General features: G+C 43.5%; 1 protein-coding gene across 1 annotated transcript; it reads right to left on the bottom strand.

Annotated features, from left to right (window-relative positions):
* LOC133369718 (uncharacterized) lies at window positions 1-25644 on the bottom strand. The gene is made up of 7 exons (XM_061595236.1): window positions 25556-25644; window positions 19100-19242; window positions 10923-11009; window positions 10000-10090; window positions 4640-4808; window positions 1583-1680; window positions 1-292 (listed from the first exon to the last, which is right to left on the bottom strand). The coding sequence occupies exons 1-7, from the start codon at window positions 25631-25633 to the stop codon at window positions 140-142; spliced, it is 819 nt and encodes a 272-aa protein (XP_061451220.1). The 5' UTR covers window positions 25634-25644; the 3' UTR covers window positions 1-139.

Here is a 25644-nt window from a genome sequence, read left to right as displayed (position 1 = left end):
TTATGCAGAGGATTAAACATTGGTCAAAGTCATGATTTTATTGCAAAATGAATGTTTTCCTCATAAGCAAATTAATTTTACAGAGTGAAGTCAATTTTAAACAGTTTATTAATAATCTCGGTTGAGCATTTTATTTCTATCAAGTTCCACGATGACTACCAGCTGTCAAAGTTGATGTAAAAGTGATTCCATATGTTGAACTTAATTGTTTCAAATACTTTTCATACTGAGTATTCAGTTTTATGGCTTCTTGAAGAGCATATTTTAAATCTTCTATTTCATCAATAAAATCCTGAAAAGTAATACCGCACACGGTCTTTTAGTTAAGTTCTACTTCCCAGTGCGATACTACTTCACAAAGTTTGTTCCTTCCTGTATTAACCACTGAAAGAGTTGTATAATATAAAACCATCTCTAAAAAAAAGTTTTAAGACAACTCAGAAAAAGATTTGCCAAACTATGGGTGCAATATTATTTCCTTTAACTTCTAACAGATCCAGGATTCAAAATCCAAAGACTTTGTCTACTGCAATACATCAGTTTTGGGGCTTTTTGTTTTTCTCAGGGTTTTTTTTTTTTTTTAAAGAACAGGAAACTATGAGTGCCAAATATTATTTATAGAGTTATTTACTGAAAAGACTCCTGCTCTGGACAAGTTCACAGTGTGGTAGTGAAGGCATAATTACAAATATATGTATTTTGTTCTCTTTATGAACTGTATGTACACTGAAAAAGATTGATCAAAGAAATTAACTCAACTACCCATACTTCTGTCAATCCAAGTTATGTGGAAGATTGACATTAAACAAATTTCCTTTCTACAGATAAACATTTTCACAAGGGACAAGGAGATGAGGGAGGAAGAAGGGAAAACAAATTGCCCAAACCAAAAGATGTACTTGAAATGCAGATGCCTACCCATTAATAAATATGTCATAAACCCAATAGTGCAAGAAAAATTGTGTGTGTGAGAGAGACAGGTCTCAGTGTGTGAACACATATTTTGGACTTTTGAATCCCCAGCTGTATACTCTGATCTATGATTTCAGCTCATATTACAAACTAGACTAAAGTTTGCAAATTAAAAATGTTTGCCTCAGTCCATAAAACTGTGAGTGCAACAAAAGGTTGTGAGCCCACTGCTGCACATACAGAACCTTTCCCTTGCTGAACAGATAGCCAGCCCTATCAGTTCAGAGGTAACTTGCTGAATATCTGTTTGGAATAAATGAATTCCTCCACCTCCAGTGATTGGCTGTTTCAGAACTTAACCACACAGATATTTGGGTGATGCAAGCAGAACCCAAGGCTCTAGGTGCAAGATAATTTTTCTTCCCACAGCAGACATTTTCCATGTACATTTGGAATACCACACTAGATCATCATCTTAATCTAAACTGTTGGACTGTCCCCTCCCACCACAGGGCTTACTCCAGTTGGACTGTCTCCTGTATCCCACCCCTTCAGAGCCAACTGTACATTCTACATAACATTTGTTTTAATATTTTAAAATTATAGATCACCTTGGGTGTCTTGGCAGAAAGGTGGTATATTAATACAATAAATAACAAAAAAAAGTTACCTTGTCTAACGCAGCAAGCTCATTTCTCAACATTCTTCTTTCTTTGGATAGTGTTTCATTTTCTATCTTCAGACGCTGAATCTCAAAAAGCAACTGGTCTGTAGTACAATAAAAATAATTATCTTTAAAGTCAGGAGCTCACTAAAATATAAATGTCATAATTTTAAAATATGGTTATATCTTCAGGCAACTTTATTTTCTTATAAAATTCTGTTCCAAGACAGCATTGTTGGTATTTAGCCCTACTAGTTGGAAACCTCCCCGCATATTGTAGATATTGTTTCAGTTATGACTTTAATTACTTTGTTCAGGCGTAATGCTAAAACCATGGCTTAGATTACAAGAACAAACCTTACATCCCCCTGAGCCTGTATAATCTGCCTTCTTCCTCTGGTGCACTATGAGGTAGAGATTGGAAGCTTCTCCAAACCCTAAACTGCAGTTAATCTTAACTATGGTAAGTGGAAACAAGCCATCTTCATTTCCACTAACCATAGTTAAGAGTAACTGGTTTATCTGGGTTTGGACAAAACCTTCAGAATTTCTCCTTGCTGCTGCATTAAAGGAGAGGGAAATGAATTTGTGAGGTTTGCTGCAGATTGTTCTCATAACGCTAAACCAGAGCTTGTTAGTAATTACTTGTAACGAATTACTTGTAATTCATTACTTTTTTGAGGAACGAGTAGGTAATTCCTTTACATTTTGATTGTAATAGAACTAGGAGTAATTTTATTACTTTTGTGGAGTAATTGTAATGTTTCCAGCATTACGTTTGGGCATTACTTGCAGGGGGGAAGCAGGGGAAGTCTTCTGCTCCTCTGATTTGTGGATGAAAACTATGTGCCTCAAACTGGGCTTCTGTGCAGCATCGCTCTTCCCTCATGCTCTGTGGGTGAGTAGGAGGCGATGAGGGAGGAGGTGAAGAGTGAGACGGGGTGGAGTGTAGAAAACAATTGTTTTAAAAAATGGATGGTGTAGTAAAGAATGGAGTGGAGGGAAAAAGGAGCCAGGAGTGGAGGGAAAAAGGAGCCGGAGGGCAAGAACATGGAGGAGGAGGAAGCAGCAGCAAAATGGAGATAAAGAACTGTGGAGGTGAAAGATGACGTGTGTGTGTGTGTGTGTGTGTGTGTGTGTGTGTGTGTGTGTGTGTGTGAGAGAGAGAGAGAGAGAGAGAGAGAGAGAGAGAGAGAGAGAGAGAGAGAGAATACTGTGTTTGCACTTGGCACACAAAGTGGCCTCCACCACCCTCTCTGGCTACTGTGCTGCATTTGCAGTATTTTAACTTTTTTGCATCCCAGAGGAAAATGTTTGCTTGGGTGACTGTCCCTTAGTTGGTGGCAGGGCAGGGTCCGGGAGATGGTTAAGTGAGAGAGATTATGCTTGCTGGCTGAGTGGAGGGCACTGCACTAGGTTTGACGTGCAAAGATCTGAGCGGACTCTGCCTCCCTTCCTGTCTCCCTTACCAGTGGAGAGACCACCACTGCTATCTTATGGATAAAAAGAATTATTCTACTACCTCTGTATGTGTATATTTATTTTAATGTTGTTTTAGGCTACTTAGATGTGCAGCAGTCCAGGCCAGCACCTTGTAGGCATTTTTTTAAAAAAGTAACTGAAATTATTGTAGTGATTACTTTTGAGAAAAATTAAAGTAATCAGTTACTTTCAGAGCAATTGTAATTGTAACGGTAATTATTACTATTTTGGGCCATGTAATTGTAACTGTAACTTATTACGTTTTAAAAGTAATCTTCAAAGCTCTGTGCTAGACTATGATTTAGTATTATATCTGAACCAGCCCACTGTCAGCTTACAATTTGATTCTAGGATCTACTGAAGAGTCGAAGTGCATCCTAGAATTGGCCTAAGACCACAGCACACATAGGGAGAGTGCAACTGAGGGACAGGAGCATATAGAGGTCATAGGAGCCCTGGAGCTGAACACTAAAACAACGTAGAAGATTTTTGACTAAAAAGTGGGTCATGGGGGAGAAGGAAAGTATTATGCACAATGAAATTGTGACGCACAGTTCTGACCAAAGCACAGGATAATGCTTTCACTACCACAACACAAACCACTATCTTCAGCTGCTAAAGTAGTCTTATGTAATTCACGGAACCAAAAGAGCAGTGGGAATGCAATACAGTAGGAAAAAATTGCTTGCCAAGGCAGATTTATAGCTGACAATATTTAAATTGGACTCATCCTGTATACAGAGCTGAGCATAATTAACATAGCATAGCTATATGGTATACACAGTAAAGCACTTACAATTTTCTAAGCACTGTATATATATTAAAATATACTACAGCCCCTGTTCTCAGGTTCACCATATGACATGATGAAAAAGGAATGGAGAGGGAAGACAAAAGCAAGCATTACAGCAACGGCACCTTCACTGGTTGATAAATGGGTTGGTCTCCCCTTGCCATAAAGTTCTTCCTAGGAGGCAGGAAGTACAGCCTCCCAAAAGCCAGACAGTGCTACCTTCAGTTCTGCAGTCACAAGTAACTGCCATCATTATTTGTTTTTATTACATTTTTATTTACCGCTTACTCCAAGGAGCTCAGGGCAGCATACATAGATGTCCTCCTCACATCCAGTTTATCTTCATAACCCTGTGAGATAGGTTAAGCTGAAAGAGTGTCAGGCCCAAGGTCAGCCAATAAGCCTCATGGCAAAATGAGAATTTGAACCCATATCTCCCTGGCCCTAGTCTGACATTAACCACTACACCAACACTATTATGATCTGCTTCTAGAACAGATTTCCTGTCTAAGGCTGTAATCCAATGTACACTTTCCTGGAAGTAAGCCCATTGAATCCAATGGAGCTTACTTCTGAGCAGACATGTATTGGATCGCACTGTTACCAGTGTCTTTCTGATAGCCTTGTTTTTTCAGTAATATGGTTTATATAAACCACAGTTACCCATATTTGCAAACCTGATCAGAGGTTTCCAATCTCTTATCCTTGAGCATAGAGGTGAGTGAGAAGAGAGAACATATAAGAAAGGACAAATGTCAAAAGAAAAAAAGAGCAAAGTGTATTGTTACCTAAATATTTGCAGGAACAGCTCCCTTTCTTTTTGCACACACATTTGTAATATGAATTTTTTCTCTGTGCTGGAACAGTTTTGTCCTTTGGTCGTATCTGTTTACTTTCCAGTTCTTTCATCTTTTGGTTTTGCTTACTAAGTTGATGTTCCAGATCATTAATTTTAACCTACCATAAAATAGTAGCAGATTTCTAATAAACATAATACCACCTCAAGTATACTTGGAAATACATTTTATGCACTAATCTTTATTGGCATCAGAAATTAGCAACAAAACTAATTTTGTTAGAGAGAAAAGTCAGAATCCCATCTATATCAAAAGGTGACATGTCATGCATTGCATAATATTCATCTTCTGTCAATCAGTTCTATATAATTTATATATACATTTCTACAAGGGCCGTCAGCTACACCCTTCTGTTGACACATGCACATGCACTTCCAGTCCAACAATTGCACTACTCCCAAACACTGGATACAGTGTCTTTCATTCATACAGGATCTTAAACTTGCAGACATGTTTAAAAGAAAAGATATGCTTGCAGGGGGCAGCCCACAATCAAGATGGATGAATAATCTGTGTTCTCAGAAATGCGCCTCACATAAATGCCAAGAAATCACAATGCTCACCTACCAGTTGCACCTTTAGTTTAGGAATAGAGAGGGGATCATAATTATTATAAAAAAACAAACAAACAGCTGTTCCGGGGCACTTATTTTATCCCTAGACAGGTTGTGCATTTTTGACAGCTCCAGGGAGAGTGAGCCCCTCACTATGGTGGCTAGCAAGAGAATGTGGGGAAACCATCAAAAGCCTCTTTGAAGCTTTCTCTTGCCAATCTGGCGGCGCAAATAACTCAGCTGCATCTTGACCTCACTGCTGACTGGCACAATGCACTTAAATTGTTTGAGAAGGACCTTTCATTGAAAGTGGTGGACATCTCTACAAGAGCGGATGAGACCTTGGAATTGGGCCTCCATCAGAAGTTTCGCTTAGAATGGATAAACTAGTGGATCAAGTGCTTGATCTTCAGATCTGGAATCTGTGTCTGCAGGGGGTCCTGGAGGACACTGAAAAAAGAGATGTTCCTGCCTTTGTGATTGATCTTCTTACACAACTTAAGCTGAATGTATGCATAAGTAAATCTGATATTGAAAGGGCACATTGCACCCTGTGACATAAGCCCCAAGATGGTGGGCCCCAAGAGATATTATTATCTGTTCTGGATATTTTCTCAAACATGAGCAATTTTTTCTGCTCCTCAACAACTCAAGCATATCTGATATAAAAATATGTTTGTCCTGAAAACCTACAGTGCCAGAAAAATTTCAAGTGCTTCACAGAAATTCTTCAGAAGCCAAATGTTCTCTATCACTGAGGATATCCTTTCAAACCTATGGTCCGCCAGAGGACTCACTTCTACATGGCTTTGACAGCTGGACAAGCTGCTGTTCTCCTAAGTGATCTGGAACTAGATCTTCCTGACCTTCCCCCAGAATCTCTGCATGATGGAAGCTCGCATACTTCCTTACACAAGTGGTCCATAAAGCAAGGTCCACAAAGCGGTCCATAGACCTCCTCCATGGAATTCCCCCCTTCTACTTGACAACTGCATTATCATCCTGATGACTCCCCTACTGATCCTGACTGAGCATATATTGACAGTTAATGTTCAGTCTGTTTCTACTACCTTCAGTCTATTTGGTGTGCAACTACTGCCCCTGTGAGTGCAACTGGGACTTCTTGTTTGAGTATCTTGCTGAGCACTATCATTTTCACCCATGCTTGTTCTTCCTTGCAAGGATTGCTGATGAGGTATATTCATTTTTCACATTGCCACTTTGCCCTTTTGGGGGCTGTCGACCCACGGGCAATACTGGACTGGTGATCTGGATTGCAAGACCTCTCCTTCTGGGGTCTGTCCCACACTATGGACTGGCTTTTTGTACTTCATTTTTTGTTCTGTTGGTCCCCTCCTCCCTTTCCCCTACTTTACATCATGCTTTAATCCTTTTATCCTCTTGCACTCCCACCTTTTGTGAAGTATCATGGTAGTGCTTTATCCAACTTGGACTATGACTGATCTGAAATTGATTTCCTTCAATATCCTCTAGGGATCCTGACAAAACATATCAGGATGGAATCTTTGTTGCAAAAGGCTGATCCAGATGTTATCTTCCTCCAAGAAATATATCAGAAAACTCTGCTTGTAACAAAATCAACATTCCTATGTCTCAACCTCCCCTAACAGACTCAAACCACTCTCTGTGATGTGTCTGGGCTCCCCCTGGCCTTTGGAAGCTTCAGATGCCTTGCTGTTATTATTCCAAAGGACTTGAAACTATTAAAGCACCAGAATTTTGGCTCACTGGTTCAAACAGTTAAGATGGATCTCTGGAAGAAGCTCTCCCTTTCCTGGCTTGGGAGGAAGATGGCTCTCCTTCCAAATTCATCTTCTTTTTGCAGACACTCCCTATTTTCCTCCCTGATGCATTCCTTTGCTTTTTGCAACAGAGGCCAGCACTCAAGGCTTAGTAAGACAGGCCTTCACTGCTCAACTAGTACAGGGCTTTGGGCTTCCCAGTCTCCAGCTCCATTTGATGCTATCAAATGAAGCAGCTGACTTTAATTATAAGGTAATGACTCAGACGTTTTGTGGGTCTCCATGAAGACCTATGCTACTGTCACTGGCCTTTCACCGAGATCACTTCTGCTGCTTCCAATGTCTCACAATGCCATCCACTCTGTTGAACACCCCTTTCTAGAATGTATCTTGTTGGTTTGGAAATGTTGGGCTTCTAAATTGGCTTCTCAGCCAACTCTTCTTTTTCCCTTCTTAGAGCACCCTAAATTTTGGCACTTTGACAAATACAGGCAGTATGCCAGTTGGGAGCAGAGGGAGCTACTGACAATATGAGATCTGTTTGACAGAGGGAAACCTTTGTCTCCCCCCATGCTACTGTCATGAGCCCGCCTGGGAGGGGTTGCACAGACGAGAACAAAGCACAGGAGGAAGCCTTAGAGTGGGATGTTCCAGCCGGTGAAAGGCTGAGCAGGGAGTGGGACTCGGGTCTGGACTTGGACAGTTCAACCCCAGCAACTCCAGATACCCCTGTGGAAAGTCAACCTGACCAGTTGTTTCCCGGCCTGACACTTTCCCTCTCCCTGCACCTGTGTTGCCAGCAGGCAGCCCCCTTCCTCAGAGTGGGAAGTCGGGACGGTGCACCAGGAGGTGAATGCAGCAGGAGATTCAACAGACACAGCTGAGGCGGAGCCTTCACCTGTGTGCATGCTCCCAACAGTGACAGCTGGCACATGCAAGCAGGGTGCCTGCCCAGCCTTACTTAAGCTGGGGGGGGGGAGTAGTTGCTGAGTCAAAGTCTTAATGCTGCGAAGTTGTGCCTAGTTAGTCCTAGAGAGATGCTGAGTTCTGAGTAAGCTGTAGATAGATTCATGAAATGCAATGAATTTAAACTGTATCTTACTACAATAAAAGAAAAAAACACAGCTGTGTCTTGAGTTCTTTGAGTTGGAGCAGGACAGCTACAGCAGCTCATCCTTTGGCAGCAGGTTACCTGCTTTCAGATAGTTCAGCTTACATCTTTTTTTTTGTCTGTGATTTATAGAATCAAGAGCCATTTGCTCTCTCTGACTTTGTTTGAAGGTCTATGTAAGCCTGTCTCCGCTGATCAAAGGGGTCTCATCTCTACAATTTATCAGCTCCTATTAGACCTTGGTGGTACAGTTTGCAGGTCATGGGGAAAGGATCTGGGAATCATGTTCTTTGATGAAGTTTGGGAAGGCATGTGGTCTGGTGTGCACTTTGGGGCTCCTTCTGCAACCATTTCAGAGGGTATGTTGAAATTGATTACCACTAGCATCTCACTCTGGTTAGACTTAATTATGCCCATGCCTCACTTTCCTCATTATGCTGGCGGGAGTTTTGTGGTTCATGGAACCCTCCTACACCTTTGGTGGGATTGTGACAGAGTGAAAAGAGTTCTGGTTCAGTGTTTTGGATGTGATAAGTCAGGTAATTAACCAAACACTCCAGAATACTCTAGGTTTTCTCTCCATTTTTGGGAAAGATTCGTAATCCCTGGGTACTATAAATCTCTCTTAACATATTTTTTTTAGTAGCAGCTTGGCTTGAAATCACCAGAAATTGGAAAGGGGCAGAACACCTCCTTTCAAAAAATTGGTAGACTAGACTATGTCAGCTAGCCTTAGATGAGAAATGAGCGCAAGAATGCAGAAAGGCATGGGTGGGAAGTGACTTCTGACAAATTTATGGCTACATGGTACCCTTTCTTCTGTTTTGTTACTGATGGGGGGGCTGATAAACAACCACCCCCAGCCACCTTCTCTTTTTGGTGGGAAGTATTTCCTGGTGTTATTAGTGGACACTGATGCTGTTTGCCATTGCATTGTGCTTTTTCTTGGAATTCTTTTTCTGCTTTGTAATGAGTGACATACCTGTTAATGTGTTATTTATTTTGTTTACTGTTTATTGAAAATGAGAATAACAAATATTTGGCAGGGGAGATCTGTTTGCAAAATTCTTTCTGTATATAAATCACCCTTGCTACATCATAATGTATATCCCATGCTTCCCAAGGACTTGGACCTGATAATAACACTTAAAAATAAAAGACGATAACAACAAAATGCCAAATTAAATTAAGGATAATTATCCAATACCTGAACAATCCTGACCATTAAAATGCCAACCCATAGAAGAAAGCTTTAGAGCTCTTCTTGAAAGTATAAAGGTTTAGCCTTTGATACACTTCTAAGAGAAAGGAATTCCACAATTATTAGTAGCCACTGGGAACACCTTTCCACATGCCCTTGCTGTTCAAATCTGGCACATGGATAGTACTGTTAAGAAGACACCCCTAGGCCACACCCACAGCAGACATTTATTCCCCTTTAAACAGTCATGGCTCCCCCAAAGAATCCTAGGAAGTGTAGTTTGTGAAGAGTACTAAGAGTTGTCAGGAGACCATTATTCCCCTCACAGAGCTCCAATTCCCAGAATTCTCTGGGAAGAGGGACTGACTGTTAAATCATTCTGGGAATTAAGGTGTTTAAAGTAGAATAAATATCTGGTGTGGGTGTGGCCCTAGTTAGCCTTAATTGTGGTGATTGCACAAAGAAGAGACAGACAGACATACCAATAACCTGTTAAAGTGAAAGTGCAACTGAGTAGAAATAACTCAACTTGCTGGTATAGCTATGTTAACATAAGCAGTAATATGCTAAGAGCATGCAAGCAGTACAGTATTAAAATATACTACTAGATCCTGAGCACTCCTTTAAAAGAGTTTACATCAAATTATATGATCAGAACTTACAGAAAGTGTTGCAATTGTTTCACATTGTCCTTGGTTTGCTTTTAATTCTTTATTATATCTTTTCTGTAGATTATGATACATTTGGAGTATTCTGGAAAAACAAACAGACAAGAATCAGAACAAACTGCTAGTTTTCCAAATACAGATACACAAATGCTTATTCAAATCTCACTGAAAAGAAATGAAATCATCTGGCAGCAGGGCTTGATGGATTCCACTCATTACATGCTAAAAGTTATGATTTAATTAAAACTGAAATGCAGGATAAAAAAGAGGAGGGTTATGGAGGTAGAGTGGCTGGGTGGGGATGTCAAATATAAATCTTAAAAAAATGGCAAGCATATGGGAGAGTCCTCAAAAAGAGTCACTAAAAGACCAGCAAGCTCGGAGCTGCCCTTGACATGTCACCACTAGCCATGCTACCAGATGGAGCTGGGCTGAGATTGTCTCTGGAAATAGAGAAACTCCTAGGATTACAACCCTGCTGGAGGATGGAGGGGAAAAAGGAAGCTACAACAGGAAAGTAAGAGACAAAACCGGCAAGGGAGAATTCCTTGCCCATTTCTGCAGACCTGAAAAATATAACAGCAACGGCAGCAGAAAGGTGAATCCTACCCTCCTACTGTCTCAAGTGAGATCTAGAGTAAAAGAATTTTAGGACTTGGTGACTCACATTTGTATAACTGAATGGCCCAGTTAATGAATGGAAGATTAGTCAGCTTATATTGTAAATCATAACAGTAAATCAGAAAAACTGACTAACAAAAATATCACATGTCAAACCTGGAGAAATTAGATTTACATTTTTAAAAATTAGAAGGAATTATTTTTTATGTTTTAGGCTGCAATGCTATGCATTTTTTTTTAGTAAATCTGATTAGAATCAGGTATAATGGCTATTTAACTAACCTTACAAAACTTACCTAGCATTTTCCTTTACTGTTTCATGTTCCTTGCGGTAAATCCCATCACCTTTATGAGATAAGTGGATTTCTGTTTGGACCAGCACACTAAGTTAAACAAATATGATAACTTAAAATTGCCTTTCCCACTGTGAACATTTTTTTCTTAATGGTATATTTTGAAGCATTAATAGTGGCAATAAAATACTAATCTGCCACCTTAAAAGCTATATATTTGTATATTGATTCTTGTCATCTAAATATATTTTGTTGGAAAACAATAGTAATAACTGAGGTTCACCAAAAACACATTATAATTGGTCCTAGGACATAGTCTGAAGTGGGGGTTGATGTGTTGAGCCCCAACTCCCCCAGGAGGAGCAGGGAGAGGAGTCAGTCGAGCCCCAGCTTCCCCAGATAGATCAGGGAGAGGAGCTAGAGGTGGATGAGGTTTTTGAGGGCATTGAGGGAGGGGGTGAAGTCAACTGCCTGCCAGTTCCCACGGACAGTCCTCCCGTCAACGGAGAGCTCTCTCCACCTACAAGCGCCCCAACAGAGCTGTTGGAGGATGACCTTGCGCACGTGACAACTCCATCCTCCCAGGACTCCCTGCCTGGCACTTCAAACACTTCCCTGCCAGCGGGTTCTCCACCCCCTGAAGTCGAGCTGGCATCTAGTGAGCCTGCACTATCAGATGAGCAGGCAGAGGCTTGCCCCCTCCTCGCGAGACGCTGTGAGAAGCAGGTCGGTCAGAAGGTGGAACTTCGAAGGAGTCAGAGATTACGGGCAAAGACCTTTCCTATTTAAGGCGGTGCCCCCCTGATTGGGGTGCTGAGTCAACTTACTCCACATGCTGCAGAGTAGTCTAGTAGTCTAGTTAGGGTCAGTAGTGAGTCAGCATAGAGAGGTTTATGAAGCGTACTGCTTTCGATGTAACCGTTACTCTAATAAAACAAGAATTAATTCCAGTCTCATCTCTCGGACTCTGGGCAGGACAGCTTGACTCAGCCTCCATCCCTCTTCTCCGACGCTTCCATGACCGAAGGGCGCTGAAGGGGGACTCCCAGTGACCCTCGAGACCTTGTACGCTGAGCTCCAGAACCTCCAAGTTGTGACTCAGAACCTACAACTCGAGAACCAGAACCTCCATGCCCTGATTGCCCAGAGACCTGCGGCATTGGCGGCCGCACCACCCATCAGAATCAAGTCCCCCATGGGGTTGCCCTCCCACTACGGTTGCCAGAGTGACCAGTTCACCATGTTCCATGCCCAGTGTGAATTGTACGTGCATGTACGTCAAGCCGAGTTCCCGAGTGACCAGTTCACTATGTTCCATGCCCAGTGTGAATTGTACGTGCATGTACATCAAGCCGAGTTCCCGACAGACAACTCGAAGGTGGCATTCCTCATCAGCCTTCTGGAAGGAGAGATCGCCAAGTGGGCCACCCCGTATCTGATCAGAAATGACCCCATCCTGGGTCAATGCCCTGCCTTCATCGCAGACATGTTCCAAGATCCACAACGGAAGGAGACGGTCACCCGCCAGCTAGGAACCCTGAAACAAGGAAGGGGCTCTGTGGGGGTCTACAGTAACACATTCCATGTCTTGGCCCAAGAGTGATTACAACGACCTGGCCCTGATGTACTTCTATCGGAATGGTTTGAGCCCAGAGGTGCTGGACGAGCTGGCGCGCACCTCCCCACCAGGCACCTTGGCTGAGTTGATCCAGTTGTGCTTGCAGATAGGCAGTCGGCTCGAGGGCCGTCGGTTGGAGTGCAGAGCAGAGCTGCTCCATTCCCAGGCACCACTCCCTCTCCCCCGCATCCATCATCCACCTAGCATGGGAACCTCGACCTCGTCAGGGGTGGAGCCCATGCAAATTGGCGGGGCCCAACCACGCTTGTCAGAGGAAGAGAAGGAGACATGCAGGAGGAAAGGGCTATGCTTATACTGTGGAAAAGGGGGGCACCTGGCCTGAGGATGCCCTTCCAAAACCAAAAAGACCCCAGTGCTGGAAAACTCCAAATCCCAGCTCTCGTAGAGGCCCAAGAGTTGGGAGCCAAGTCAACGAAGCAGCCTCAGCAACAACCACTTCTGTCGCAAGCTGCCCTGCTCATGCCGCTCCAATTGACTCTGCCCACCAGACAGTTTCCAAGTCAAGGCCATGACTGACAGCGGGGCATCGTCAAGTTTCATGGACTGTAATTTCGCCCATGAGCATGGCATCCCCATTCAGACGCTTGAACAACCCTTGCCCGTTGAGACCATTGATGGGCGTCCCCTAAAGTCAGGAACTGTGACCAGAGTGGCCAAGATGCTAGGAATGGAGATTCCGGGGCATGTGGAGGAACTGTCATTCTATATGGCTTCTCTGCCTCACTTCCCAGTGGTGTTAGGGATGCCTTGGCTGGTCCAACACAATCCGACCATTTTCTGGGACAAGGCGGTGGTGGCGTTTGCCTCGAGATATTGCCAACAACACTGCCAGCCTAGGAAAAAACCTGAGATAGTGGCTGGAGCAACATTGCAGGAGGAAGCTCCTCTACCCGAGAAATATGTTTAATACTGGGATGTGTTTGACAAAAAAAGAAGCCGACCAAATCCCCCCCCCACTGGCCATATGACTGCACCATTAACCTAATGCCAGGAGCCCCCATTCCGTCCCGGCACATCTATTCCCTGTCAGAGCCAGAGTTGGTGGCGCTGAGGGAGTTTCTAGACATGAACCTGAAGAGAGGCTTCATTTGACCCTCTCAGTCCCTGGCTGGGGCACCTCTGCTGTTCATTAAGAAGAAAAAAGGAGAGAATGAAGCTCCTCTTAAGATGAGTTTCCAGGAATTCCCTTAGTGAAGCCAACTCAGGTTCCGACAAGGAGTAGATCTGCCCTGAAGGAATGTGCACCCCTGTGATCAGATTTATGGCACAGTCATATGGTGGTGGTGGTGGGGAACTGATCAGCTTCTTTTTTGTCAAACATATCCCGGTACTCCTCATACTCGTCCAGCAGGACGATTCCCTCCTGCAGTGCGACTCCAGCCATGACATTGAGGTGAGGCTTCTTCCACGGTTGGCAGTGCTGATGGCAATACCCCAAGTAAATACCACCACCGCTTCGTCCCAGAAAATGGTGGGGTTGCGCTGAACCAACCAGGGCATTCCCAACACCACTGGCAAGCAGGGCAGGGATGCCACGTAGAATGACAGTCTTTCCACATGTCCCGGGATTTCCATTCCCAGTGTCTCCGTCGTCCTGGTAACAGTTCTTGACTTTAAGGACCACTTCTCGGGCATCTGGGTGGGCACGCCATGCTCCTGGGCAAAATTCCAATCCATAAAACTTGAGGAGGCCCCACTGTCAATCATGGCACTGACCTGGAGACTGGGCAGCTGAAGGGCAGGCTGCGACAGGAGGGGTTGCTGGCGAGGCCGCGGTGTCTGCTTCGCTCCCAACCCAGGCTATGGTCTGAAGGCACACAAGGCCATCTCCCTGCTGAAGCTAAGCAGGGTCAGCTCTGGTCAGTGCCTGGATGGGAGACTGCCTGGGAACCATATGTAAGCCGCCTTGGGTTTCTATCATGAAAAGAAAGGCGGGGTATAAATGTAATAAATAAATAAAAAATAAATAAATAAATTTGGCCTCTATGAGAGCTGGGATTTGAAGTTTTCCTGCACCAGAGCTCTTTCTCCTTTGTAGGGGCATCCTTGGGCCAGGTGCCCCCCTTTCCTGCAGTATAGACACAAACCCTCCCTCCTGTGTTTCTCCTCCTCTGACAGGCATGGTGTAGCTCCTCCAATATGCATGGGCTCCACCCCCGATGAAGTCGAGGTTCCCATGCTAGGTGGGAAACAGGCGCGGGGGAGAGGTGTGAGAGCCTGAGAATGTGGAAATTCCACCCTGCATTCCAAGCGGCGACCTTCAATCCCACTGTCTATCTGCAAGCATAACTGGATCAGCTCTGTCAGGCTGCCAGTGGGGAGGTGCACGCCAATTCATCCAGCACCTCCAGGCTAAGTCCATTCTGGTAGAAGTACATCAGAGCAGGGTCACTGCAATCCACCTCCTGGTCTAAGATGCAAAACATGTTAGTATAAGTCCCCCCGGAGCCCTTTCCGTTTCAAGGCTCCTAGCTGACAAGCGGCCATCTCTTTACGCTGAGGGTCACAAAACTTCTTGGTCATGGCTGCGACGAAGGTGGTATATTGACTCAAGACAGGGTAGTCTCTCGCCAGAAATGGGGTAGCCCACTTGGCTGCTTCCCTGTCATGGCCCCGTTGGAGGACTCATCAGACGAGGATGACTCGGGAGTAACAGCAGCAGACCCAGAAGCAGCAGACCCAGAAGGAGAAATGGAGGAAACTCCTGAGAACCCAGCTCCTTCTCCCCCTCAGCTGCAGAGCACCCCAGATACAGCAGAGTCCCTGCAGCCAGACACAGACAGTGAACAGGAGACTCCCCCCTCACCTGCAGAACGAAGACAACAGAAGGTCAGGTAGAAGAGGGGCAGGCCTGTCCACTTAAGGCCAAAACGCTGATGGCTCACACCTGCTGACAAACCTGCTCCTTAAAAGACAAACCTTGGCTTCAGCTTGTTGCTGACTACAACGTCAGGTGTGGCTTCGTGTGTTTCCAGTTTCCCTGAACCTTATCTTGGACTGACCCCTTGGCAATTGAACCCGGACCTCTACTGACCTCGCTTCTGGACTTCTGGCTTGGCACGTAAGCTTGGAAAGGGCCTTGCCCTTATCACGCTTCATCCTTGTTAGCCTGGCAGATTTACGACCAGGCTGCCAGCTAAGGACTTTCCCGCCCTGGTAAATACCCAGGAATTTCCAGCCCCCGCCTGCACTGCTGTCTCAGTACAGAGCTGACATTCCCCTTCCAAGAGGCTAATGATAAACGCCACCTTCACATCATCACTTGGAAACTTCACTTGTCATAAGCGTATGTACAGTTCACACTGGGCAAGGAACGGGGCGAACTGGTCACTGGCCACCATAGCAAGGAGGTAGTCCCACTGGCCCCTTGACTCAGACAGATGGCGCAGCCACTGGTATCATGTCTCCTTGGGCAATCAAGGCTTGAAGGTTTTGATTCTTGAGTTGGAGATTTTGGGTTTCTGCATGGAGATTCTGGACTTCGGTGTACAAGGCTTCAACAGTTCTCTGAAGTCCCCCTTCGGCAGCGCCACTAGCTTCCATGGTTTCGGTCATGGGAGTATCGGTGAAGGGAGGTGGTAGCTGGGTCAAGCTGTCCTGCCCAGAGTCTGAGACACGAGATGAAGGCGAGGTTTAGTTTAATTCTCGTTTTATTAGTGTAATGGTTACATCCAAAGCAGTGTGCTTCATAAACCTGTCTACTCTAACTCACTACTTTCCCTAACTAGTCTCCAATGGCCCATTCAATAGTGGGGCTTCCCTAAGTGATGGCATGACCTCAGGGAGTGGGAAGCTGGTTGGCGGGGAAGCGTTTGAAGTGCCGGGTGGAGATTCCCACATGGGTGGGGTTGGCACGCACAAAGGGTCACTTCCCAATGGCTCTAGCAGGGAGCTTGCAGACGGGAAGGGACCTGCCTCAATGGGGGTGCTAGCTGAGGAAGTATGTGGGCTGGCAGAGTCCCCCCTCCTTCAGCGCCCCCAGAAAACTTGTCCTCATCTGATACCTCTCCCTGATCTAACTCCCCTTGCGTCTGGGATGCAACAGAAGGCACATGACACCACCACTTTGATGAAGCTAAACAGGTCTGGGTCTGGGCAGTAGCTAGTGGGAGAATGCCTGGGAACCACACATGTGCTGCCTTGGGTTCTATGACTGAAGAAAGGGTATAAATGTATAAAAACATATAAAAATATGTGTGTGTATATAAATCATGTATTTATTTTCACCTGGCTGATCCTAATCTATATTTGGTGAATTTTTTTTGCTTTTCATTTTTTTCCAACTGAAACCTTTACTGCTAGACACCAGGTCCTTAATATATCAATACTTTGGGCTCAGACACAAATTAATTTTTTTCAGGGAAATAAAAGTCCACTTTTTAAAAAAAGCATTAATATACTTTTTTAGACAATGACTGTGTACACTTTAACCTGCTTAGAGTGGATAAATGTCATTTTTTTCAATCCCGATTTGTTCATGCTCATCCTCAACATGCTGCTTTCAATGTAGATTAAATCTACATCTTGCTGTCCACAAGAGTGGGTGTGGTTATTTGACATGTTTGAAAACCCTCCCTTTGATTAGGTTATCCATGCCTTTTCGTCCCTACATATGCTCCAGATGAATAGTTGCAATCTTGGTACAAGCTCACTCACAACATCATTCGGTAGGTGTAGAACACCCCTATTGTTGGGACCATCTACATCTGTTTCCATCTGTTCTCAAATGGACACACTGCGAGGTAACGAAGAATCAATCTGCAATGAGTTTTTATTTTTGGAATGAAACCAGTTTCTCAAGAAGTGTTTATCAGGGGCAAAAATATGCAATAGATCTAGACTGTGTGTGAATTACACAGATTCTAGAATAAAACCAATGAATAATTCATTCAATGGCAAATTTACTTGTCCCATATTTTTCATATTATATGTAAAATACTACAATCAGCATATATCCTGTTCAGTGTTGCCAACTCACACAGACTTACTTTAGAAGTATTTTGAAATAAAAACACTGCAAATATCACCTCAAACATTAACAGAACAATTCTGGATTCTCAAATTAGGGATTTTTATGCTAGTTTTCTTGTAATAACTTATTCCTACACTGGACCCCTCAAAAGGCTACAAAGCCTATAGAAGTGCAAAAAGAATTATTCGAAGACTCCACACTTTACAGAATGTGGCTGCATCTGGGGGAGGGGGCAAAATCTGTCTAATCTCCCCAAGAATCTAACAAAGGTTGAGAAGGGAAATGAACATTCAGTTTTTATCCATCAGGTCATAAATCCTGATAAGTATAAATCCATCCATGCAGAAACACATTTTTAAGGTTTACCATAGGAAGATGAAAAGGAAAGTCGTGGTGACTTTTTCCTACCATAAGTCTGTATAAGTCTCCTGAAGCTTCAATTTAAATGTTTTGTTGCTTGTTGAAAATAATTCCAATGGAATGCATGCTATAATCTTACTTTAAACCTGAAACATAACAAACTACAACCTGTGCTCCCTATACCAAGTGTTACTGCCATCATCCCTGACTGCTGGGCTGATGGGAACTGGAATCCAACAACACTGAGGGCCACAGGTTCCCCATCCCTGCACTAAAGCATTCCCATTTAAGGCTGCTATCCTAGGCTGCTATCTGGGACTTACCTCAAAGTAAACATGCAAAAGATTACCTAGTGTGTCAGTTAAAATAGTGCTCTCTTCCATTTCCCCTCTAAGAATAACTCCGAAGAGGACCAACCTGCCATAAAGATCCCTTTACAGAAAAGCATTAGGACATTAAAATTAACACAGCCCAACTCAAAGCTGATTACAACATGCTAAACTAGTCTTGCAAATGTTGTACTGTGTCTTGATTATAATTCTCCATATGTTTGGGTTTGACATACTCTTCTAAAAAATTTCAAGACATACGTGGATGCAATCTGTACAAGCGTTAAAACATTTCCAAAACAGCTTGAGTGTACCAAACAATTACTGAGTCAGTCAAACTTATGACAAAAAATTGTGCTAGAAAATGGACTTTGATAGTATCATCTTGGTGGTGGTGCCTTTTTATTGTTAATGTACTTTATAAAAAAATCTCAAAATAAAATGGGGGGGTTAAATGTGTGAACTGTTCCTCAGTTTAAACAGATGTACACTGATTCATCAATGGTTCTTAGGCTACAATCATAACCCTACTTCCCTGGGAGTAAGCCCCATTGAATTCAATAGGGCTTACTTCTGTATAGAAATTGTTAGGATTGCCCTGTCAGTAATGCTTAAGTGAGTTACTACTAAGGCTGTAAAATGGCATAAAGCAGGGGTAGACAATGTGATACCCTCCAGACGTTGTTGGCCTCCAACTCCCATCATCCCTGACCATTGGCCATGCTGGCTGGGGCTGATGGAAGTTGGAGTCCAACAACATCTGGAGGGCATATTGGCTGCCCCTGGCATACAGGACAGCAGCTACGTTATCCAAAACAAACCATTGTTTAGAAATATGGACACCTAAGCCCCAGATATATATTTAGATATACAGTCTTACTCTCTCTTTGTGACACAAGTTGGCATTAACTTCTTTTGCCCTTGCAGTTGTTCTTGTAACTGTGCCAAGTCATTTTCTAACTGCTTGTTTTTTAGGCGTACATGCCTCAGCTTTTTAAGCAGCAGCTGATTTTCTTGATTGAGCTGGAAAAGTGAAAGAAAAAATGTTTCTGAGGTTAGGAACGGATGCAGTTAGTTACCTAATGCAATGTAATAGTTTGCACTGTGGAAACGTCCCACTGTATCTTTCATTCTTTAAGGCTGTCCTTGCTTCAGTCAAACTATTTGCAAAACCTGACCTGCAACTTTCCTTTCAAAATTAAAAAAATCAATTACTTTTCCTATTTAGTATTATATAAAACAATTCTAAAATACTGATCCTTCAGTAAGAGAATGTGTTCCCCTTAAAAAAACAACATGAAAGCAGTAGGGGAGAGAAACTATGACTGCCATTGGGGAGTGGCTGCTTTTACCTGACATGCCCCATCCTCCGACAGCTGCCAGAGGAACTGTGAAGGTGGGATTCAGGCTGGTTAAGTATGAAAAAAGGGGGAGGGAGGGACACATGCACTACTTACTCATTAGCTTTAGAACTATATTGGGATATTAATTGGGATACTACTAAGCTTTATGTCACTTAATTTTCATTTATATGTTTGTTGAGCTGTTGGTCCTGTAGTAGTATTATAATTTTAATTATGTATTATGGTTATCGTATTTACTTTCCTTTTTGTTTGTGTGAACTGGTTTGAGCACAAATCTCAAATGTAGTATACTGGCCATGACTAGGTATCCCTCATTTCAGGTTGCTTTACTAACTCCTGCAATTCTTAATGACCACGTCATTCAGAACCACTCAACAGATATATGTCTGCTAGGATGCTTACTAAAGAGGGAAGCATGCTTCAAGTCATCATCCCATGTATACCAACCGCTACATCAGAAAAAGCCCTCTGCCTTGTTCATCTTATTTTATTGCCCTTCTTAATATCCACATATCTGCCACCAGCTCCCTTGGCCACTTCTTTATTAGCCAAGTTTCTTCACTCTCCCCTTTCAAATTCCTCCTCAAAAAGCAGCTCTTCATCAAATAAATTTCTAAACCAAGACAGCCATGCTTTATGTGCTTCCCAAAGGTCACTTCTTTATCACACCCTTACTTTGTTTTAATTCAACTAGCCTTTTTTCTCACCGCTCCTTTCTCATCTAAAGTAGATGGTAAACCCTAAGGCCATGTCATCTCTATGTTTTCTCAGGGCCTTGCATACTGTTGTGTTAGATCAATGTTTATTTATTTATTTATTTAAATTGTATCCTGCAGGTCCTCCCAGCAGGAGCCCAGGGTGGCAAACAAAGCGCTAAAAACACTTTAAAACATCATAAAAACAGACCTTAAAATGCATTAAAACAGGGTTAAAAACATTTTAAAAAAAACTTTAAAAACAACTTTAAAAAAGGGTTAAAAACATTATTTGTTTTTCAAACATTAAATAAGCATGCACATCTTTCCACCCTATCTAATGCTGTTAGATCTTAGATACTTACACATACACACACACTACACAAGTGCACCCATCTAGCTCTTACACACTAACAGGCAAAAAACCTTGCGGTTTAAGAACGTACCTATAGCCCACAGATATTTCTATCCAACTTTAAAAAGCAGGGAAATTGGGCAGCTATAGTGAATGCACCAGGGGAGAACACCTGATCTCCTCTCTCAGATATTGGACTGCCCTACAAATTGGTCAAAATGCAAAGACAATTTGGGTTGGTCTTTCACAGTCCAATCCACTTGCTGTGTAGCTTGGAAGAATTTGGTAACATGTGCCTCTGAGCATATAGTGAGTGGTGGCGACACCTGCCATCTCCAAAGATGGAGAATTATATTTTTGTATGTTTGTTGGTGTTCTTCTTACTTTGCTTCTTTCCTGTGTTACTAATGCTTCGACAGAGAATCTAATCTAGAACATTTCATTTCCCTGATTACTCATCCTAGAAATCTGTGTCAAATTTATTTTTATTAATTTCAAAGCCTCTTTATTGGTCAATGTCATATGATGGTGAAGACAACCTTTTGTGTTTCAAATTGGAGGTTATGTTTCTGATGACTGACAGGGGTCCTCTCCCTGCCTTTCACCGTCCCAGGAGCCAATTTCCTACCCAGGACAAATGATCTTGGCAGGATATCCTTCTCTGCCAAGGCAGTGCACACTCACAACAGCCCTGCTGGGTAGATAGCTGCCACCACCCCCTATACTGGTTAACCACTCTGAGCCAAAGGGAAACTCAGAGCCCAGAAAACTTGCAGGAAATTCCAAAGGAGACATTCCTTGCCCTGGAGCCTTAGGCAAACACCCAGTTACCCAGTAGTCGTGGTCAATGGTCCAGGTACCAAATTTAGAACTGACCTTCTCCTGAAATGAACACACACTGGTAAACAGAAGTTTATTAAAGAATAAAAGAGGTGCACAGTTACAGCAGCAAAATGGTTCCTTAATATTCACACCCAAGAGGGGCAAGGTAAAACATAGAGAGTTCAATCACAATAGAAAAACAACAAGACTAACTAGCCTGAGCTAATACAAAAAGGCTTGCAGTTAGTTAGCCACCTCTCCTCAGAGAGATAACAGTCAGGATAGTCAATGGTAAAATGGAACCTCACTAGGCAACATCAAATAGGCATGATGGGACCCAGAAGAGGAACAAAAATTAGAGTTTTCTGCCCATACTTATAGCAAAATCCCCCAGCCACAGGCCAGAGACAATTAACCAATCAGGGACCAAATCATACATCCTCCCTGAAGCCTGCCAGACGTCATGTCTTCCATGGAGCCAGTCCTCTGCTGACAAGAAGGTGTCAAGTCAGGCCTCTGATTACACATCTTCCCTAAAGCTTCCCAGACTTCAGATCTTGTTGGAGCCAGCCCTCTGCTGATAAGAAGGCGTTAGGTTGGTCCTCTGATTATACATCCTCCCTGAAGCTGGGCAGACAACTGCCACTCACGGCCTCATTGCAAAAACCAAATGTTAAACTGTGAAGATCCTACAATTCCCTGCTACACAACCATATTGGATGCAGGTCTTCATGACAATATTCTATTTCTATTTTTGGTGCATTAACAGTTGAATCTGAAACTGCAGTTTGATGTAACATCAGACTGATTACAATATGTTGCTACTGAAGCAATGACCCTAGATTTTGGGAAAAAGAGGATGCATGCTTTCAGACTGCTATGTTTAAACCACTTCATTTAAGGCAAGGTGGTCATGGTCAATTAAGAACATAGAGCACACCTAGAATTTTGCTAGAATATATTTCACTTCCCACTGTTTTATCTTGTGCAAACTGAGATACTCCTGATGTCCACTGGAGACTATTCTGCAGAATAGTCAGTGCCATTATTGCACAATTATTTTTGGAGGGTTTTTTAGTGTAAATTTTGCAAAGTGTTGCTGTACTTCACAATTCACAGAAAGAGAAACAAAAGAAAATGACATATTTAAAGTGTCCATCTAAACTATATCAACTGTCTTAATAATGTTGCTTCCTGCTAAAACAAGATTAGCATAGTACATGCCTTCCTTCTATTATTTGGGTTAATTGCAGATGTCGCCACCACTCACCATATGCTCAGAGGCACATGTTACCGAATTCTTCCAAGCTACACAGGAAGTGGATTGGACTGTGAAAGACCAACACAAATTGTCTTTGCATTTTGACCAATTTGTAGCGCAGTCCAATATCTCAGAAAGGAGATCAGGTCTCCTGCTCCCCTGGTGCATTCACTATAGCTGCCCAATTTCCCTGCTTTTTAAAGTTGGATAGAAATAACTGTGGGCTATAGGTACATTCTTAAACCACAAAGTTTTTTGCCTATTAGTGAATTTCTCTGCTTTTTAATCAGGGAGGTAAGAAATGGGATCCTGTGCAAGTTTGCTGAGAATGGATTGATCATTTGCATGCTTACTGAATTCAGTGGGATTTACTCCCTTGCAACCATGCTTAGGATAGGTGAAACTGACCACAGGGAATGGGGAGGGGAGGAGGAGGAGGAGGATTGAGGGGAGGAAGGGCAGAGAGGAGGAGGGGGAGAACAACAGGTTTGATCATTTGCATGTTTATTGAGCTCAGTGGGATTTAATCCCATGCAATCAGGCTTAGAATAGGTAAAACTGACAGGGGGAGGGGGGAGGGGGCAGGGGAGGAGGAAGGAAAAGGGGGGAAGGAGGAAGGAAAAGGGGGGAAGGAGGAAGGGAGAGGAGAAGGTAAAGAACGGAAAGGCAGGTCTGATCATTTGCATGCTTATTGAATTCAATGGGATTTACTCCTATGCAATCATGGTTAGGCCAGGTAAAACTGACCATGGGGGAAGAGGAGGGGAAGCGGGAAAGGGAAGGAGCAGATTGGAGGGAGCAAAGGAAGGGGGAGGGGAGGGCAGGTTTGATCATTTGCATGCTTATAGAGTTCAATGGTATTTACTCCCGTGCAATCATGCTTAAGTTAGGTAAAACTGACCATGGGGAGGAGGAAGGGGAAGGGGGAGGAGGGGATTGGAAGGAGATGGGGATGGGGAGGGAGGGGCAAAGGAAGGGGGAGGTAAGGGGCAAGAGGGAGGGAATAGGAGGGAGAAGGGAGGGTGGGTTTGATCATTTGCATACTTTTTGAATTCAATGGGATTTATTTCTGCGCAATCATGTTTGAAAATGGAAATGGACTGCCTTCAAGTCAATTCCGACTTATGGCAACCCTATGAATAGGGTTTTCATGGTAAATGGTATTCAGAGGTGGTTTCACCATTGCCTTCCTCTGAGGCTGAGAGGCAGTGACTGGCCAAGGTCACCCAGTCAGCTTCATGGCTGTGTGGGGATTTGAACCCTGGTCTCCCAGGTGGTAGTCTAACACTGACCTGGGGAGGGGCAAGGAGGGTAGGAGAAGGAGGAGGGGAGGAGATTGGGTGTGTGGGCACTGGGAGAAGCCCCTTTCCTTTCCAAATGGAAAACACTGTGAAGAGTATCATTGCTTTTCAGCATTTCCCCCACCTTTTTATTCTACAGCAGGCACATGTAGCCTCCCACCCAAATTTAAACCAAAGCTGTCCCTGGCCACATCCACACTAGGCCTTTATTTCACTTTGGACAGTCATGGCTTCTCTCAAAGAATCTTGGGAAGTGTGGTTAGTGAAGGATGCTGAGAGTTGCTAGGAGACGCCCTGTTCTCCTCACAGACCTTCAATCAGAGTGGCTGACTGTTAAACCAATCTGGCCACTGGAGCTCTGTGAGTGGAATAGGCATCTCCTCTCAGCACCCTTCACAAACTACACTTCCCAGGATTCTTTGGGGGAAGCCATGACTGTCTCAAGTGAAATCAAAGTGTGGTGTGGGTGTGACCCCCTGATTAGGCAAGCCCAGCAGCTGTGAGTCTGGCTTTTAGAACACGTGACAGTTGGTTCTTAGTGAGCATGCCCAACATTATCATTGAGTTCAATTTAAGATTTCTTAAATTAATTAAAAATCAGCCAGGCATTTTTTTAACTTTTAAACTGCAGAAGATGAAGGTCAGAGTATGAGGGAAGGTCAGTGAACATGGCTGAATTTAGAATTTAGGATAGCTCTGCATCCATTCCACTTCCCTGCTGGGCAAAAGGGTACATTTAAATACATAAACTGAGTTAACAAACACAAATGAGCAAGGACCACATGTCTTTTCTCTGCTTTCTTATCAAGTATGTATGCGATAAACAGCTCTATGATGGGTATAAAAATTCAAGATGGGGTGTGCTTCCTAGCATGAGGAGTGGAAAGCAGAATCTATCTGTTTAAGGCACATCTTCTGTTGGTGGGGGAGGAATGAAACATACAGCATTTATATAAAGAATCTATATATACCTCAACTTCAACCACAAAGTTTCCAGGATGGTTTGCATTCATAAAAAATACAGTATCATAAAACTATTAATCAAAAACAATGAAGTAACAAATTCAAGCGACATCTAAACTATTAAAAATATTTTAAACGACAGAATAAAAAGGAATTTGTCTGTAGCCCAACACTATAAAGAAAACAATGTAGGCACCAGGCAAGCCTCTGGAGAGGGAATTCCAGATGTGGGATGCCACAACAGTTAAGGGTCCCCTTGCAGCCACTTCCACCTGAAGCAAGGGAGGGTTTAGGAAGAAAGTCTACTGATGACCTCAGTGCATAGAGAAGCTGACATGGGTTTTGAATGGGAGAATGAGACAACCCAAACAGCGACATAGCTCTGCAATTCTGATGGGGCAAGGATCGGATCAGGGGCAGGAGATGAGGGGAAGGGACAGGCTATCCAAAGCCAAACGAAAGCAGGAGTCACCCCATTGCCACCGTCTTGAGCTGAGCTGGGTGCATGTCTGTATGCTGACAGAAACTGCTGAGGGTTCCGCCAGTGCCCGAGGGAGCCAGCTTTTGTCACTCACTTGGAGGCACCTGTGAACTGAGGGCAGCGCCATCTGCTTCCTTCCTACGGCCTCCCACACAGAATAGAGACCAAACATCCGGGTGGGGG

This window comes from Rhineura floridana, chromosome 1 (assembly GCF_030035675.1).
Source record: "Rhineura floridana isolate rRhiFlo1 chromosome 1, rRhiFlo1.hap2, whole genome shotgun sequence".
In the NCBI taxonomy this organism is placed as follows: Eukaryota; Metazoa; Chordata; class Lepidosauria; order Squamata; family Rhineuridae; genus Rhineura; species Rhineura floridana.
Note: the sequence above shows the minus strand (reverse complement) of the source record. Positions and strands in the feature narration are given on the sequence as shown.

Bases quoted from the DNA above. Each gene is read 5' to 3' on its own strand.
- LOC133369718 (XM_061595236.1), bottom strand. From the start codon at position 25,633: ATGTTTGGTCTCTATTCTGTGTGGGAGGCCGTAGGAAGGAAGCAGATG. The intron at 10,091-10,922 runs GTAAGTTTTGTA...TTGTTTTTCCAG, and splicing joins ACAGTAAAGGAAAATGCTAG to AATACTCCAAATGTATCATA. The intron at 4,809-9,999 runs GTAAGTTCTGAT...ATTTTATGGTAG, and splicing joins AAACAATTGCAACACTTTCT to GTTAAAATTAATGATCTGGA.